Raw genomic sequence first — 18260 nt, 5'->3', positions numbered from 1 at the left:
GGGTAGAAAACTAATTGAGTTCCAAGCTCCATCTAAGACGTTATAATGAGCATTTGCAAGGACAACCGCCCATTAGCTTTTGATCAAACAACATCTTTTTTATTAATTATGAGTATCACCCTGAATGTGTATACCACAGCCAGAGATACAATGAATACATAAAGAGTAATTACGTCCTCAAAATGATAATATATTAATTGGGATTTGTGTTCTTTTCTTTCTTGCCTGGTTTAAATGAAATAGATTTTTTTTATAAAGAGCACCTCTCAGAACATAAAACAGATATTCTTAATAAGTAAATAGTTATGAGTGTTTGCATTTAATTGTCATTCAAAATTCATTGAAAAGAAGTTCGGCAGTTTCAAAGATAACGAATTGAGAATTGTAAACTCATAAAACTTACGATTGGTTTGCAGAAAATTTCAACAATCAATTAAAGACAGAGGCAATACGAGTTGCTCTAGTTATTCTCAAAACCTTAAAAGATCCTGTTAATGAGGATTCTGAGGGATTCGTGTGTAGTGTCAGAACAAAACAATCATATACCTTTACAACTTCTGAACAGCCGAACTTACAAAAATGCAACAAGTCACATTTAGAAGAGTATTTTCTGAAGCAAGAGTCCGAGAAATATTACCATTGCAAAAATTTAAAGGATAACATATGAATTTTAAAAAAGCAATTGAATAGTGTACACAACGAACAAAGAAAGGTAGACAATTAAATTGAGGTTCAAGCTTCAGCCAAAACGTTATAATGAACATTTGCAAGGATAAACGGCTGTCTGTTCTTGTTCATTTATTAGTCTCGCCCTGAAGTGTATACCACAGCCAAAGATACAATTGATGCAAAAAGAGTAAGAAAGTCCGCGAGAATCGAGAATCGAATACCAAAATGATAATTGATTAATACATGTAAGGATTTGTGTTCTGTGAGAATTTTTTGATAATTGACATTTCTACTAATTTATATAGCAATATGTAGTCTTAAGTTGTAAATAAAACTCGGTAACGTGTAATAAAAGAAGCGATAGCATGAAACAATATTTCCAACAAGTACACTTTTTAGGAAGCAAGTGGATGACATTCCATTGTGTGCAATTGAGAGGATCTATATGCCTTAGCAGCCTAATAGGAATTCATATCAGAGCTGAATCCAGTTAGGAAAATCATTTTTTCAAAAGAAAACAATGTCAAAATCAGATAATCAAAACAAATCTTTATACTTTATCCATTATTAATTTGTTCATTACAATAACAAAAAACGTCGACATTCAGCTCAAAAGCTAACAAAACTTTTTAACGGACTTGTTCAAAAGGAATAGAGTTACAGTACTGTTGTCAGCTCATTAGTGTTGACATATGTATTGGTCTTAATATTCACTCATAGAGTGTTTGCATCGGGGGAAAACACTTTTATTCTAAAACCAGATGTTAGCATGATACGGGTTATGTTATTCTCATATAATTTAATTGTGGATGTAACGCCTCTTCTGAATGGCAGACATTTTTTGTTATCAGCCCATAGACATAATTTAGTCATGTGACCATGACGTCATCGACGTTTTATCATGGTTTTCTACGGTTTAAAATGAAATTTAGAATTAAATTATAAAAAATGACAGTCATTCCTTAAATATTTTATGACGTTAAGAAAGTAAACTCCTAACGGAAAGGAATTGTGCTTGATTTTCATATGATGAATACATTATCCTACAATCAGTTGAATTGAGGTCTGAAGCTGTATTGTAATGTCAGTAGTTATTTGTTAAAAAAAAAGGGGGGACCAAAGATACCAGAGGGAAAAAGGGGGGACCAAAGATACCAGAGGGACAGTCAAACTCATAAATCTCAAACAAACTGACAACGCCATGGCTAAAATTTGAAAGACAAACAGAAAAACAATAGTAAACATGACACAACATAGAAAACTAAAGAATAAACAACACGAAACCCACCAAAAACTAGGGGTGATCTCAGGTGCTCCGGAAGGGTAAGCAGATCCTGCACCTCATGTGGCACCCGTCGTGTTGCTTATGTGATTACAAATCCGGTAAATAGTCTCACTCGGTAGGTCACATTCAAGAAAGGAAAGGGGATTGTAGTTACGACGTAAGGAACACATCAGATATCATTTGTGAAACGGTTATTCGTATGCATCATTGTCATTTTGTTTAGTCTCTATGGATACCTATTCTGACATCGGACATCCAATAAATTGAGTTTTTTACTGTGCGTATAGCTGTATGTTTCTTTATTCTACATTGGCTAGGGTTATAGGGGAGGGTTGAGATTTCACAAAACATGTTTAACCCCGCCGCATTCGTAGACATTCTCATTACGGGGCAAGCTGTGACCCACTTCGGGTTTCCGCTTATCTTACAACTGATAAATTATAGAAATCATTGCCTAGTTGGACTGATAACTGACGCTTAGCTATAGTGTATCCAACCGTTCTTTTATAATGACCAACTGATGAGCTATGTTGAAAATAAGGACGTTGTCTAGTATCATAGTATTTGTACTTTTTGTAAACTTGCATCACTAATATGGGATTGTAGTAATATGTTCTAAAATCGCTTTATTCACCACGTGTAAAACCAACAAAGTATAGTTTATAGGCCTTCAATACATTTTTTATTTGACTTTTACTTTTTGGGCTTACTTTGTGTTCTGGTTTGAGCTGGAAATGTCCTACTCACCATACTAAAGATTTTCCTTGTCACCATTGACCTTTTGAATGTTAAGCGAATCGAAGAATCTATGTGACGGATCGTGGATTACAAGCATAAACACACACATTGGTGTAGCAATAAGTCCCAAGGTTTAAAAGTATCTAATAAGTAATTAGTTTACTAAAATAAGAAAAAAAAGTCATATTATCGAATTGGATTGCTACTGACATCATAATCGCCCGCGTTAATTAATTATGTCCTGTGTGGAGGTAACCTTTGTCCTTTTTTTTAACACCCAATCTATTTCCAGTTGATCACTGAAACGTTAATACGAGATAAACGTATATGAAGTTCGTGATGTCCCGTGTCAGTATTGATTTAAAATGGATAAATTCACGAGAATATTTGATGAAAGTTCTGAACACTGTTTAAGTTTCCTCTAGCACGGATCCATGATAATTGATCCCTATACGAAGCAAATTTCTCTCTTCAAACTGTACACCCGCGGTATCCCTTTCATCCATGCATTGTGATTCAACAGAATATGCTCAGCTGTTACAAAGTAAAAATTGTTAGAAGAATGAGGCAGGTTGATCAGGTATGGCCCAGCTATTATATTCTGGAAGACTGCAGTCAAGAGAAACAATATGTCTATTAAGATTATCAGCATCAAGTTACTTTTTTATTTGGTCTAGGTCCGCTACACTACACTTTTATAACGTTTACTCTCCCGCTGAACGTCTTTAGTTGTTTCTGGTTTGGACATTTAGCAGATATTTACTTACATTAAGTGGGTAGTGCATTACCCTTGATAACCATGTTGGATTTAATTTATTAATTAAGCAACATTTTGACAACCTTCCCTGGTATTAACTTTCTCAACTATAGCATAAGACAAGCTTTCCAAGTCATAATTCAAATTATCAACTTTCGACTTTCTTCCGAACATGTATTATTTAAATTCAAATTAAAATATCTATTTATAATCAATTGACCCATAAAGAGCATATAAATCAACACAAATCACAGATCTAGTCTAGATATATCGACACAAACAACATATATGAATGCAATCTAACAAACATTCTGATTATAATAATTGTTAAGGAGATGAGCCAATGTGCTTTAGCATCGCTCTGCAGTTATGTTTCTGAAAGACTGCAGAATCAATCTGTCAATTGAAATCAGCAATACAAAGTTATCTTTAAGTTGGTCAAGGTCTATGACATCAGACTTGTATTGCCTCTCTCCTGGACTTTACAATTGTGTTTGGACCTTTAGTGGATATCGTATACATAGTTGGTAGAGTAGTGGAAACCATGCTTTTTATTTTGATTTATTAACGTTTTAAGAATCTGCCTTAGTATTAACTGTCTCATCATTATGTTAAGAAAAAACTTAAATTATTCGCGTATCTCCATTTAAAAAAAAACAACCCATCGTTGACAGTAATTTGTACACACAACACACTTGTTCAGGTGGTGAAAACAAACACAACAAAAATCAACATAAATATGGAAGTTGGGTCGTCTAAAGTATAGAACTCTCACTGTATATGTAAGCTTGTCATAGAATAACGTTCTTCTTAAAACCAATTAACAATTGTCTGTACAATGTGTCAGAGAAAAAAAGACGAGATATTACACCTCGTCACTCAGAAAAAAAATACAAACTTCAAAGTGCCCCTGTCATATGTTTTTTCTATCATTGTTGAAGTAAACATAAAATAATGACGTTGACTTTATTTTCTGATTGTTTTACGTTTGTTTTTTTTAATCCGTGGCCTTTAAAGGTTACTCTAAGATATGTTGTTGTTTTCTCAGTACTGAAAACTATTTTAAGTTTGTAAATGTTGACACCTTTGACTGTCGTCTATGAACAGTTGTCTTATACTGATTGTTAATCGTACCAAATGTCCTTATTTATATACTTTTTCTCACGTATGGAAGAAATCAACATCGGCATATAACTAAATAGGTCATCCCTTTGTTGATTTTGTCACAATTATTTGCGAGATAAAATCTTAAAAACGATATAAATGAAATTTCTAACTTCCTAACGAGACAAAACTTCAATGCCAATATGAAACCAAATTGTAATATAATATTCCGTTACAAAACAACAAATCAGTCTATTTTTACTGTCTGTCATTAAATTTCTTTATTCACCTTGTGTACAACCATCAAAGTACAATTCATAGGCCGTCAATACAGTTTTTTGTATGAGTTAATTCTAATTTTGGGGTAATTTTAGCTTTCTGTTTTTTGACTGAAAACTGTCCTACTCACCATACTCCGGGTTTTCACATCTTATTATTGACCATTTAAATGTTAAGCGCATCAAAAATTTAGGGAAAGTATAGTGGGTTACAGGCCAACACAAAAACCTTGGTGTATCAATAAGCCACAAGTTATAAAACTATCTAACCCGTTCGCGAAAAATAAATTGAAAGTTTGTCTAGACACTTATATATTAACAGATCGCTACTGACATCATGATTGCCCGAGTTAATTAATTATGACCTGTGACTGTGTGGAGTTTATCTCTCTCCGTTTTTTAACACCCAGTCTATTTCCAGTTGATCACTGAAACGTCAACACGTGATCAACGTTTTTGATGTTACGTAAAAATAGTAGAAAACTAGTTTCCTAACTCACAATGCAAAAGATTAAACTTAATATCCATCATGTATCTTTCGCCTTCCTTTCGATCATACATTATTGTTAGAAGGATTACACTAGGTGCTTCAGCATGGTCAGGCAATTATGTTTCTGTAAGTCTCAGAATCAATGTAATATCAAATTGGTCTATTTCTTCGACACCACTTTCTTGGACTTTAAAGTTGTTTTTTGATACCATATTTATGTTTATAAGTTGGTAGAGAAGTGGTGACTATGATTTTTGTTTTGATTACTCAATAATTTTGAGAATCTGTCTTAGAACACATTTTTTCTTTATTTCCTTTAAGACAAAATTCAAATTATTCTCATTACACGAGTTTTAGGAAGACAACCCATCGTCGTCAGATATTTGTACATACAGCACACAGGTTTATGACCAAAAAATATGGTTTTATATGGAAAAAGTAAAATAACTAAAAATACTGAACTCTGAGGAAAATTCTAAACGGAAAGTCCGTAATCAAATGGCCAAATCAAATGATAAAACACATCAAACGAATTGACAACAACTGTCATTTTCATGACTTGGTACAGACATTCTGAAATGTAGAAAATGGGGAATTGAACCTGGTTTTATAGCGCTAAACCGTTCACTTGTATGACAGTCGTATCATTATTAGTATAACAATACGTGAACAAATCACACATAATAGGTAAAATTGTCAAAGAGGGATACAGCTATCATCACCGTGTCACAATCTCAATAAGAACAAAAACAAACAAATATATAACAAAAACGCACAAAAAAAGGAAATATAATATTTAATAATCACATGCAATGCTACTTATATATTTATTAAAAATCAACCAAAATGACTGCATGGCGAGGTTCACATCAACTCGAGAAGAGAGTCGCCTGTTTGATGTTACTGATTGTTACGTCACATAGGAAGAGATGTAAAATAATTTTGTCGTTCAAAGTATACTCAATATTATAATAAAACAATAACATAAAAGACACCATAATAGAACAATAACATATTTCATGTATATGGTGGGATGTTAAAAGTACAAAAATACGTCATATGTACAAAAGAAATACAAAAAGTAGCACGTGCAAAGCACACCAGCAAATATGAAAGATATTACAAACAACACATTGCTATAAAATAATCTTGTTGTTCAAAGTATTTTAAAATTATAATAGCACAAATATCTATGATTAAGATAATTGCATTTTTATAACAAAAACATAATGACAGGATGTTTAAAAGTACTGTACGAAATAAACACGAAAATTCACTCGTACAAAGCACACCAGTAAATAAAGGAAAATAATGCAAACACATTGTGACGGGATGTATAAGTCAAATGGGTATAACCGAAAAGAGATCTAACAGTAAAAGTAATATTAATAATAGAGAAAAAGACGAATAAAAGTACAATATACCATGTTATTGAGATGATAAACAGCGTCAGTACACAGAATATATACACCAAGACCACCATGTATTATTTGTGAGGTTGATACGGAATATTTATCAACAAGGTCTTAGTATCTTCCGATGAACTTATTTTAGAAAAAGGACGAGACGTTCTTTGACGTATCCCTAGGCCTGGTTCGTCAATTTTCTTCTCAGGCACTAGTGACGTTTTATAACGTCTAAATAGAAGCTGCAAGCTCTGGTATATCGAACAAGTTGGGAAATTTATATACTGTATATGTCAAAATGAGGCGGAGGAGATGAATCTGTTGTTTTTTTTTTTAATTTCTATTTCTAGGGTATATACTAAGTTAATGGAACCCAATTAGAAAAGTTCGTATTGTTAATCGAAAGAACATCACCAATATATCTGAAGGTGAAATTAAAAAAATTGGCTTCTTTGGTCTTCTTGTTTTTGACACTTGTCTGAAGGAACTCCAATTAATATGAAAACAAGAAGAGATCGGCAAAGAGAGGCGCACAGTTAGTTCCAATTGAAATGCTGACAATTTGTTGAAAAAGTCTACCTCAAAATTCAACAAATATGTTGTAGATAAGAAACTCCAGCATACTGATCACTTGTTCCTCTGTGTATAAAAAAAAAATATGTGGTATGATTGCCAATGAGACAACTATCCACAAAAGACCAAAATGACACAGGCATTAACAACTATAGGTCACCATACGGCCCTCAACAATGAACAATCCCATACAGCATAGTCAGCTATAAAAGGCCCCGATAAGAATTGTAAAACAATTCAAACGAGAAAACAAACGGTTTACCCTTTTGTTCACTATTAACGAAATATGCCTTATGATAAATTATACCAAAGTAATAAATCTGAAGTGTAACTATGCTACCATTTGTAAGTTGAAAAACATTGTAGATTATTTCTTTTAAGTCATTTTTCAATTTCACATGGGGAATGGTAGTATACAGGGTTGAAAAATCAAAACTGTTGATAGATATAATTTCAGAAAAGGAAAGAGATTTAGAATTATCCAGAAGTTCTTTGGAATTTTTAAGAATTCACATATGGTTAATACCACTACGCAGGTTCACAGTTTCACAGTATTTCTGAAGACCCTCTTTCACCGCGGATAAAAATTAAGTCAAATTATTTGACAAGAAGATGGATGGTCTAAATCTATAGAACTCGGTTTATATAAGTATGACATTGTGTAGAATAACGTTCTTTATAACAACAATTATCAGGTCTGGACAACGTCTCAGATTAAAATTTCCGCGACATTTTACACCTCGTCATTCGGTAAACAAATACAAACTTCAATTTGGTCCCTGCCATATGTTTTTTCTCTTTCCTTGTTGTAGCAGACATAAAATAAAGACGTTGAGTTTATTTTTACAATAGTTTTACGTTTTTTTTTAATCCGTGACCTTTAAAGGTTACTGTAAGATATGTTGTTGTTTTCTCAGTACTGAAAGCTATATAGAGTTTGTTAACTGTTCACACCTTTCTTTGTCGTCTATGGGCAGTTGTCTCATTGTGAATCGTACCACATCTCCTTATTTATATATTTTACTTACATATGATAGTAGTCAACATCACCATTTATACATATATATTTTTCTCGCGTATTCAATACTTTGTCATTCACGAGTAAAAATCTTAAAAACAATTTAAATGAAATTGCTAACTTTCTATATACAAAACGTCAATGCAAGTAAAAAAAAATTTATATAATATTCCATTTCAATAAAACAAGCAGTATTTATTTTTATCGCTATTTTCTGCATTTTTCCTTTGATCCTTTTTTGTGATAATTTTCATATCATGCTTCTCGCTTGAGATGGAAAAAATATCGCTAGAAACTAAGGAGGCCACGTGGTGTTGCTAACGAAATTGACATTGAAATTGACACCGACGTCATAGGTAAAATGGCGATAGACAGATTACCATTGGTCATCTCAACTCGATTGCTGTTCTCACTTTCGCTGTACCAGCTCAAGCGAGAAAAGCAATCTCGTTGAGATAATCAACGATAATGCATAATTTCTTGCTGATAAATCTGTGCAACTGCAGTAACATTCACTTGGTAAATCAGATTACTGTGGTTACTACGAATATGGTTATTTCTTTTATTTCGACTTCAGAATTGATTCTGTGTTTTAATTAAATGGAGAAAAAAAACATAATATAGATATAGGAAGATGTGGTATGATTGCCAATGAGACAACTCTTCATCCAAGTCATAATTTATAAAAGTACACTCGCCAGTGATCCCGCTAACATGTTTAACCCCGCCACATCATTTATGTATGTGTCTTTCCCAAGTCAGGAGCCTGTAAATCAGTGGTTATCGTTTGTTAATGTGTTACATATTTGATTTACGTTCATTTTTTTTATTTAAATAAGGCTGTTATATTTTACATTGACTAATCGGGGCCTTTTATAATAGCTGACACACAATGCGGTATGGGCTTTGTTCATTGTTGAAGGCCGTACGGTGACCTATAGTTGTTAATGTCTGTGTCATTTTGGTCTCTTGTGGACAATTGTCTAATTGGCAATCATACCATGAGTTTATTTTCAAAATAGTTTATTTTCAAACTTCTTTTTACATTAAATAAATACATAAACCTTTGATATCCCCATGGTGATTAGGGAATATACATATCATGGTAACTTATGTCTTCTTCTGATCGGCAGTAAAAATCCCTGCTAAAGGAGGGAGTTAATGTTCAGCTGAATGAGATGAACAAGTACACAGCAACGCCCGTTTACAATGGAGACGTACTATCCGATGACTCGTTTGAATAGTGTCACGCTTCTTGTACGTAAAGAACACTTGCAATAAATCTTTGAGGGTTTCGAATGTCATACGTATGATGAAAGAACAATTCAAGTCCCTATCTCATCAACCCTCATTTTCGAATGGAAGTCCATTTATTTCGGACGGCCTCTATAACTGTACCTTCCTTTACATTTATTATTAACTTGTTCTCGTCGTGAAAAAGGCACGAAATACTTCCTTAAGCCACCAATAATCAATCAATCCAGGATAATCTACTTATAAGGTTGATTGACTCACTACAATAGGTTAATCCTGTTTCAAACATCAAGCTATACTTATATAATACAGCTTTCCCCACTCCGCCGTAGTTGAATATTTTGTTTATTTGAAGGGTCACACTTTGTCATATTCGTTATTCGTGTATTATTTTGATATCCATAGGCAGGTAGTTTTGGCATTTGAATTGTTTTTCATTGTTCATGTCGGGGCATCTGATAGCTAACTATACCGATTTATGGTGAACTTGGCATTTTTCCTATTCAACTAGATATCAAACTAAAAATGATTGCATTTTGGACAAGACTTTTATCTGGAAAGGATTCAAAACTGTCTTATTTATCTTATCAATTATTATACAAATTGTCGGTCGACAATCATTTTGAATCGCCATGGTTAAAGTTTTTAAGAAACGTTTTTAACGATACTGGCTTTTCCTATATTTGGACAACTCAGCTTTTTCCAAGCGCAGATTGGCTTATCCCTTCGATAAAGATGCGCCTACATGATCAATTTAGACAAGAATGGCATTCACTTATGTTAAATTCACCAAAATCTATAAATTATAGATTATTTAAGGAGACATTTCAGTTTGAAAGTTTTTTAAATATATTGGAAGATAAAGATATCTATACGCTGTGTAAGTTTAGAACCACAAATCATAGACTTCCTATAGAAACAGGACGGTGGAATGGTATAGAAAGGGAAAATAGAAAATGTTTGAAATGTAATAACAACTGTATTGGTGATGAATATCATTATATTCTGGAATGTAAATTATTTGAAAATGACAGAAAAAAACTAATTGATAAAAATTTGTGGCAAAGGCCAAATATTTTGAAATTCAAAGAAGTAATGAGTTGTAATAATAGGTCTAAATTAGAAAAACTATGTAGATTTATACGCCAAATAAATAAATCATTTGTTCTCTAGGCAATAACATAACCCCTATTTTGTATATTCTGTACATACTGATACATGTGCATGTGTGTATTTAACAATAGTTACTGTATGTTTGTGTGTATGTATGTTTGTGTATAAGATGTTATTATAAATAAGTTTGTTTTCATTGCTATATGTATGTATATCTCTGTACCGTTGTACCTTATGGTTTATGAGAATAAAGATTATTTATTGTCGTAGGTTTTTATTTCATTGATGAAGTTGGCCTATATGATTGCTTACTGCCACTTCAAGTTAATTCTGGTTGACATTTGAATCATTGGCAACCGTAGTTTGTATCGCATTCCTTCGGTGTTTTTTTTATCTAAACTGCGATTTTTACTCTATTTTAAAGTGGACATACATTTTGATATGAAAACAACATTTCATCATGTTTACATTTTTTAAATTTAGATTATTCCATTCAGCGACTCAGTTATGTGTATTGTATTTGTTGATACTTAAACTATTTACGAAGTTAAAGTTTTATTCAATAAGTCACAATATAAAATAAATAAAACTAACAATGTATAATAACTCTATCAAATTTAAAATCTTTTCTTTTGTTTTAAATATAATGAATCACTTTCTTTGTCTTTTAAAAGAACGAACTAGATATATATTTTTTTTATAATAGAGAAATACTATCCTGTATGAAAGTCAAATGGATATTCATTGATCCATCAAATGGTCATGTAAGGAACCTACAGGTTACTTTTTATTATTTAAATATAAAATACAATTTATAGAATATTAAAAATTGTATTCGTTGAAAATTTTATTGACATTTAAAGTTTGTTTTTTCAAAAAATTATAAATGTACGGTTTCAACACTTTCATAACAGATCATATTACAACTGGCATTTTAGTGTAGATATAAATTTTCCTGTGTTACCCTCATATTTAACGAAACATTTACAAAACATTAAGACTTTTTTTTGGTAGTGATCGAAACTTAAGGACCAATACTGTTAACGTTTTAAATATGGCCGGTTTTCTACCAGTAACAGATTCTAGAAGTTCTAGTCATAGTAAGAGTTCTTCCACTTTAGAAACGTCACGAGATCAACACAACCTTCCATTTCTGAAGGAGGATTCTTACACGGATACAATTCTTGTGGTTGAAGGGAAAAAACTTTATATACATAGAGCGTTACTAGGATATGCCTCTCCATACTTCACTAAATTGCTAAATTCAGCGCACAGCGCAGCACTATCAGAAAAGAAAGCAAAAGCAGAGCTTAAAATTGCCGATAAGAATTATGCTGATTTTGTGGAAATGTTCGCATTTTTCCATCCGGGGGTTTGCCGTGAATTGAACGGTAAGTTATTATATTTCTTATTGATTTACAATAGTTCTATAGATTCATTGAATTGAAATTTTAACAAATTGTTTCTGGGAAAAGACAAATTAAGAGATAAAGTGAATTATTACATATTTAAATTATAAACATGTTTGTTTAGGGGCCAGCTGAAGTCCGCCTCCGGGTACGGGATTATCTCGCTGTGTTGAAGAACCATTAGTGACCGTTGCATGTTTTTTTTTAACTTTTTGATCGGGTTGTCGTCTCTTTGAAACATTCCCCCTTTTCATTCTCTATTTCAATTGATACATAATTCAACTCTTGTTTTTGTAGACAAGATGGCGCTTCGATTGCTTCCATTATCGGATGAATTTCAAATGGCGGCTTTAAAGGATCGTTGTGAACGGTTACTTGTGAATGTTTTGAAGAAAACACCGATGGTCAACAGAGCATCAAAAGGACCACCAACACACAAGAATAGAAGAGATAATACTCCAGAAATATTACTGAAGTGCATTAAAGCAGCGGACCAAGGAAACTCTAGTGTCCTACTCAATCAATGTATTAAAATGTTTTCAAGCCCCGAGATTGCATTAAAGGATTTGAAAGCTAGCAGTGAAATATCTGATACTACAAAATCAAAAATATTCGAAACTAGAATGGATGCTGCGTCAAACAAACTGAGCAGGATGGCGAATGAGCTGGACAGGGAAAAACACGAGAAAGAGATGCTGAAAAAACAACTTGTGGATAGGTTTGTACCGAAGAATCGCTCCCCCAGATATAATGGATCAGAACCTTCGCTCGAGCAACCTCGTCCCTTTCCAGTGAAATTACCTGCTCACAAGCACCATCATTACATAGCTCACCAACGGTATATACATAATCAAATTAATCTGATTTCTATACATTAATTCTAAGTTTGCGAGTATGAGTCCAAATGAATTCTGATATGCAAGAAATCTTTTTTAATGTTGTCTACGACATCATTTAGAATAAAAACCTGGTCGATAAAAGCAAAACAATTTTGAAATTAGGTCCGAGTCAGTAAATTCCTGATTTCAACGATTAACTTCGTAAACTTCTAATCAGTACATTTTGGTCAAATAAATTAAAAAACTACTGATTTTTATTTTGTTTAATTTAGATTAAAACATATTTTACGTCCGTGACATTTTTAAGTTCTCCAGAAACCAAGTTACATGAAATGCCAACTCAGAATTAGTTTATAGAAATATGTTGGCACTGCACTTTTGATTTGCATTTTATTAGTAATATAGTTATAAATAGAAAAGATTCACTCAACTGTAAAAAAAAAAAAAAAAAAAAAAAAAAAAATGAAAACATTTTGTTTATTGGTTGGATTATTCCAATTTATATTATCGAATATAATTCGTTTGACCGGGTCGATTTGAACTTCTGTGTAAATTAAAGAATTTCAATTAAAGATAGACAAATAATGATATGAAGTAATTTAAGAAGTTTTACTAAACGTCACTTGGTCCGAGAACACAATTAATTCGTAGTGCATTTCTTTTAGAACATAAATGAAAATTAAAAAAATCCCACCTGCGCTTTCTCAATGAAATTTTCACAGTGTGTTGTACTACTTTTGGGACAAATTATATCAAAATTATAGAAAACTTCATCGTCTCTAACTCAAAATATGGACAATTTTATCTTTAGGGCGTCTTGAAATCTTTTGACAGCTTCCGAAGTGCTATTTTGCAACCTTTTTTCACCTGGACCAAATCACTACTTTCCTTTAAAATTCTGGACCCAATTTTTTTTACAGTGTAATTTCACGTAACCCACTGTTAACACTAGGGACTATATTCGTGAAAAACGAACAACGAAAATCAAGGGACGACAATTGTGGTCTCGGACCACTTTGCGGATTACCTTTTTAAAAAAAACCATTTGCTTGACTTTCATGTTGTTAACTTTCCCTTTATATTTTGTCATATCTCTTGTGTTTTATTGGATATTTGTATAACATTGTATAAAACGTACATACCAAACCCAACTCTTGACAATTCAAAAGTTTTTAATTCTCATTACTGTTCATGCATGAATAATATTTTATTAAAAAGTTTATCATTTATCTCTTTCAAGACCTGTCATATTAACAAACCAGAAAAAAAAATGTCCACTAGAAATTGTTATTTTCAGAATGGGTTGATATTCAAAACAATCTTTTTCCGATAGTTAAATTTGAAAAAGACATTCTTTTGTGAAAAGTTATTTCAGCAAACGTATCTTTATTTTTTTATTTTTGGCTTCAATCATTTTTAAATAAAACTTGCCGAAGCAACGTACTCGATTAGCGAAAGTTTGTAAATAAATTTGTGTACGCCTGTCACCAACCCGCTTTGACCTTTTTGTTTATTTGTTAATGTTCTAGGCAAATTAAATATGCTGAAAATATTCTTGGACCGGTACATGAATTTTCAAGGAATGATTTCAAAGATGTCAGACTGTAAGTTAAACGAACATCTTTGTGCGGAGGGTCATAAAGGGTGTAAGTTTGAAGACGGAAGTTTAAATTAAAGTAGTGCGTGGTATTAAGGCGTTTAAAAGTGAAAGAATCATTTTAACTGATGTAGAAGTTCTATAATGATTCAATTTAAATGGGAGACAGAAAAGAACAAGTTTAATGACGTGCAAAGCAAGTTAGTTTTAATAATAGAACACTATTTTTGTTGTCAACGACCTTGTATGACCCTCAATTTTTGTGGCAGGCGTACTGGTTTAATTTCATTTCATTTTCTTAGGTTGCACTTTAAAATTCATTTTTGAACAGTTCAGGATTTTAATCAAAGTCGCATTATATACTTTATTGCACTTTTTCATTATCATAATATAAGATTTTGTGTGAAGTATTTTAAACATATTCCTCAAATAGTTTTATGCTTTAGGTCCGCACTATGGGTGGTTGTAGAATTTCTTTAGGAGAGCGGTGAATTTAATGTAAAGATTTGGTCTGTTGCACGATATCCAAGTATTGAAATTGATTTTTCCTTTCTTTTCTTTTCTATTTATCATATAAAAAAAAAAGCAACTTCATAAAAAGTTTTATTTAGAGTGGACAAACAGGAATAACTTATTTTTTGTCGCAGATTTTCCGTTTTAATAAATGTGTTGACATATACTTTAATAAAATTAAGAATAACTGTTTATTAAGATACAGTGAAGTGAATACGAGACTGTAATGCTGGTGTTGGTGTATATGTGTTTTCATTTCGCATGTGTTCTGAGAACCATGATTAATACTTATACTGCATACGTGCTCCCTAAAGTAGGTTCGGATGTATATTGATGGTGTTATTTGTTAAACTGTAAAAATTAACAAACATAAATTAAACTATTCAATTCCACGATCAATGATTTATATGCAACTTGAACTGAATAGGTCCAGAATTGCACCTGGACACATCATATTAAACATATTAGCGTTTTGAATACACGAACGTGTATTATGGTTTAAATCTAAAAGAGTAACATTAACACCGTGCAGTCTTCAAAGACGAACAAATCCATACAGTACATGTGTAGTCATTGTTTTGGGAATTTATATAGCATACGTCTAATTTATCATTTTCCTAATCATACTATTATACAATGTAAGTGCATTTTCGTTTAAAAAAAGCATTTAACACACCATAATTTGATATGTTGTTTAAAATAGAATGAATTCTTGTTTAAAAGAAGCATTCAAGCAACTCATTTTCACCGAAAACATAGTTGAATAATTACGAATTATCATGCTTCAAAAAATGTAAAAAGGTGTGTTTGTTGGTTTATTTGTTGTTCTTTGTATCAATAACTAAGTGATGTTTAGTTGTGTTATTTTAGGCTTTAATATGTCAACACAGATTTTCATATTGTTTCTTTCTTTTTTTACAGGAGCCATAGAGGAATGATCAAGTCAGACAAGGGTGACTTGTAAGAGACGCTGGACTTAGATTCATATAGTGACAAGTGTCCTGAACTTGTTGGGTGTACAGGATAAAACAAATACATTTAGGTCTACGTCTGGGTTTTACTCATGAGTTCAGAAACTGTTACAGTAAACAAAGAAACACTAGATAAAATTGTATACATATTTTTTCCGTATGATTAAAAAAAAACAATAATAGCATCAATCTATAACTCATTACCTGAGATACCTTTTGTAAGTTCTGATTTGCTCTTCCGTAAGTTCTAATATGTTCTTTTGTTGGTTTTCATGGAACATGTATTCCCGTAAATGCTTGAACAGTGAATACGAAAATAATCAGATTGTTCATAATTTGTTTTAATATTTTTTTAGATAAGAACAAAAACTTTTGGAAAAAATAAAATTTACACAATTTCCACATTTTCATTCATTTTGGCAAAATATTATATTTCTTGAATCTAAACTGCAGAGGCAAATATTTCATTTATTTTCATTTTCACATGTCATGTTAAAATTTATATAGTATAGAAAACAAAAATGCATGTACAGTAAAATTTCTTTAAATTGACAAATAAACCACATATCCCAGTAAGGCAACTACCAAAACACGAAAATACTGCCATAACGTATAACCATTTATGTTTATTAATTACAAAAGATTAAATATGCTATTGCATTGTAAATGTATATTAAGCCATGCAGTCAGGATTCTACTTCGTTAAAATTATCTCCCCATTAGGCCAGTCCATTTTCACAATCGTAGAAATTGAAGCCATTGTAGGGATAACGCGCTACCAATTTTGCTCTTGAAACCCGATAAATTTATCCACATTGCACCATTACGATCCTTATATGTCAGTTTTACTTTAAAAGACAAATGTATCAACTGGCTAATGAGCATCAGTTAATAATCTTGTCTGCATTGATTCAACTTAAAACTATTGTCTGATCGGTTTTCAGGTGGAATTTTCTAAAAGTTATAAACATTTAAAAAAAGTTCTGATTAATATTTCGTGGAAGGGCAGACTAAATTTGTTTAGTGTATGAAGACTAAACACCCTAGTTAAAACACACAAAAAAATAGAATTTTTCGAAGATATGCATTTTCATCATTCAACTTGAAAGACTGTCGTCAAGTACTTCCAGTAAAAAATAGCTATTCGAACACACCTTCTCTGTTTTTTTGACTCATTAGATTGGTATTTCACTTGACCAATATATTTCATCTATTAGTACTGTGATTTTTTTGTGTTATAAAGTCAACCTGTAGCTTAAATATAAAAAAAATGATAGAATCTGAAGCGAGATGATGTATGAAATATTCTTACTTTGTAAGAAGTATCAAGACAAGATACTCAACTCAAACACGCCCTAACATAAAAAGGTGCACTCGATTTTCTCTTTTCGATACAATTGTTAGCCATTTTTTGGAATTTTTCTTCAGTCACATACATTGTAATTAAAGGGTAGACTCGAAAATGACTGAACTAATAGATTGATATGTTTTCCGTCCGTGGTAATTTTATCAAAAAAATCGGAGGTGATGCATTTTCTTCATCCAACTTGAAAAATACCCATGTCGTCGACTTCATATCTAATTGTTCTGCTCAACTATGTACTAGATAAATGGAAAACTTATGCAAATGGTGTTTTTTTTTAAATAAAACACCTCGTTATTGAGAAGAAAATTGCATTTTTTTTTGTTTCTATTAACTTTTAAAAATTTTGTCACTATAGTATTTTTACAATACAGTAAACATTTATCAACTTCTCTAACAAAGAGCTTCGATTCTTTTGTTCTTCAACCTGGTTTCCGACTGCCATGACATAACAGAAAGTATGGGTCAGTGTGCTATTTTTCAAGCTTCAAGTCAAATTTTGCAGTTTATAACTTTTTCGTGATTAAAAGAAATCTACAAGATAGATCTTTCGAAAAAGGTATGAGACGATAATTAAAGGAAATAAAAAGACAAAATGGAGTTTTCAAACAAAGTAAAATGCTATGTTCGTTAATTATAATATATGATACAACTGAAGTTGTTAACTCCCCTTATACGGCTAAGTTGAAAATTGTTTAAAAACATTAGCAAATAATTGGTATATGTGAAAACAGTATAAACAATGCAATAAATAATTATTTTTTTCTATATTTGAATTGAGGATTTTTTAATTATTGCCATCCATCAAATGGGTCAAGTAGTTGCCTTTTTTGTGTTTTCAATTATTACTGATATCACAAATGCAAGTAAACGAGTCGTATAC

General features: G+C 31.8%; 1 protein-coding gene across 1 annotated transcript; it reads left to right on the top strand.

Moving 5' to 3' along the window:
• The first annotated feature begins 11690 nt into the window (after positions 1-11690).
• LOC134683088 (uncharacterized) lies at positions 11691-17653 on the top strand. Its single transcript, XM_063542157.1, has 4 exons — positions 11691-12076; positions 12392-12932; positions 14463-14537; positions 15965-17653. Exons 1-4 carry the CDS (start codon positions 11740-11742, stop codon positions 16005-16007), a joined length of 996 nt encoding a protein of 331 aa, XP_063398227.1. The 5' UTR covers positions 11691-11739; the 3' UTR covers positions 16008-17653.
• The last annotated feature ends 607 nt before the right edge of the window (positions 17654-18260 follow it).

The sequence above is a fragment of the Mytilus trossulus genome, chromosome 1 (assembly GCF_036588685.1).
Source record: "Mytilus trossulus isolate FHL-02 chromosome 1, PNRI_Mtr1.1.1.hap1, whole genome shotgun sequence".
Taxonomy (NCBI): domain Eukaryota; kingdom Metazoa; phylum Mollusca; class Bivalvia; order Mytilida; family Mytilidae; genus Mytilus; species Mytilus trossulus.
The sequence above is the reverse complement of the archived record's forward strand: the minus strand, read 5'-3'. Positions and strand labels throughout refer to the sequence as shown.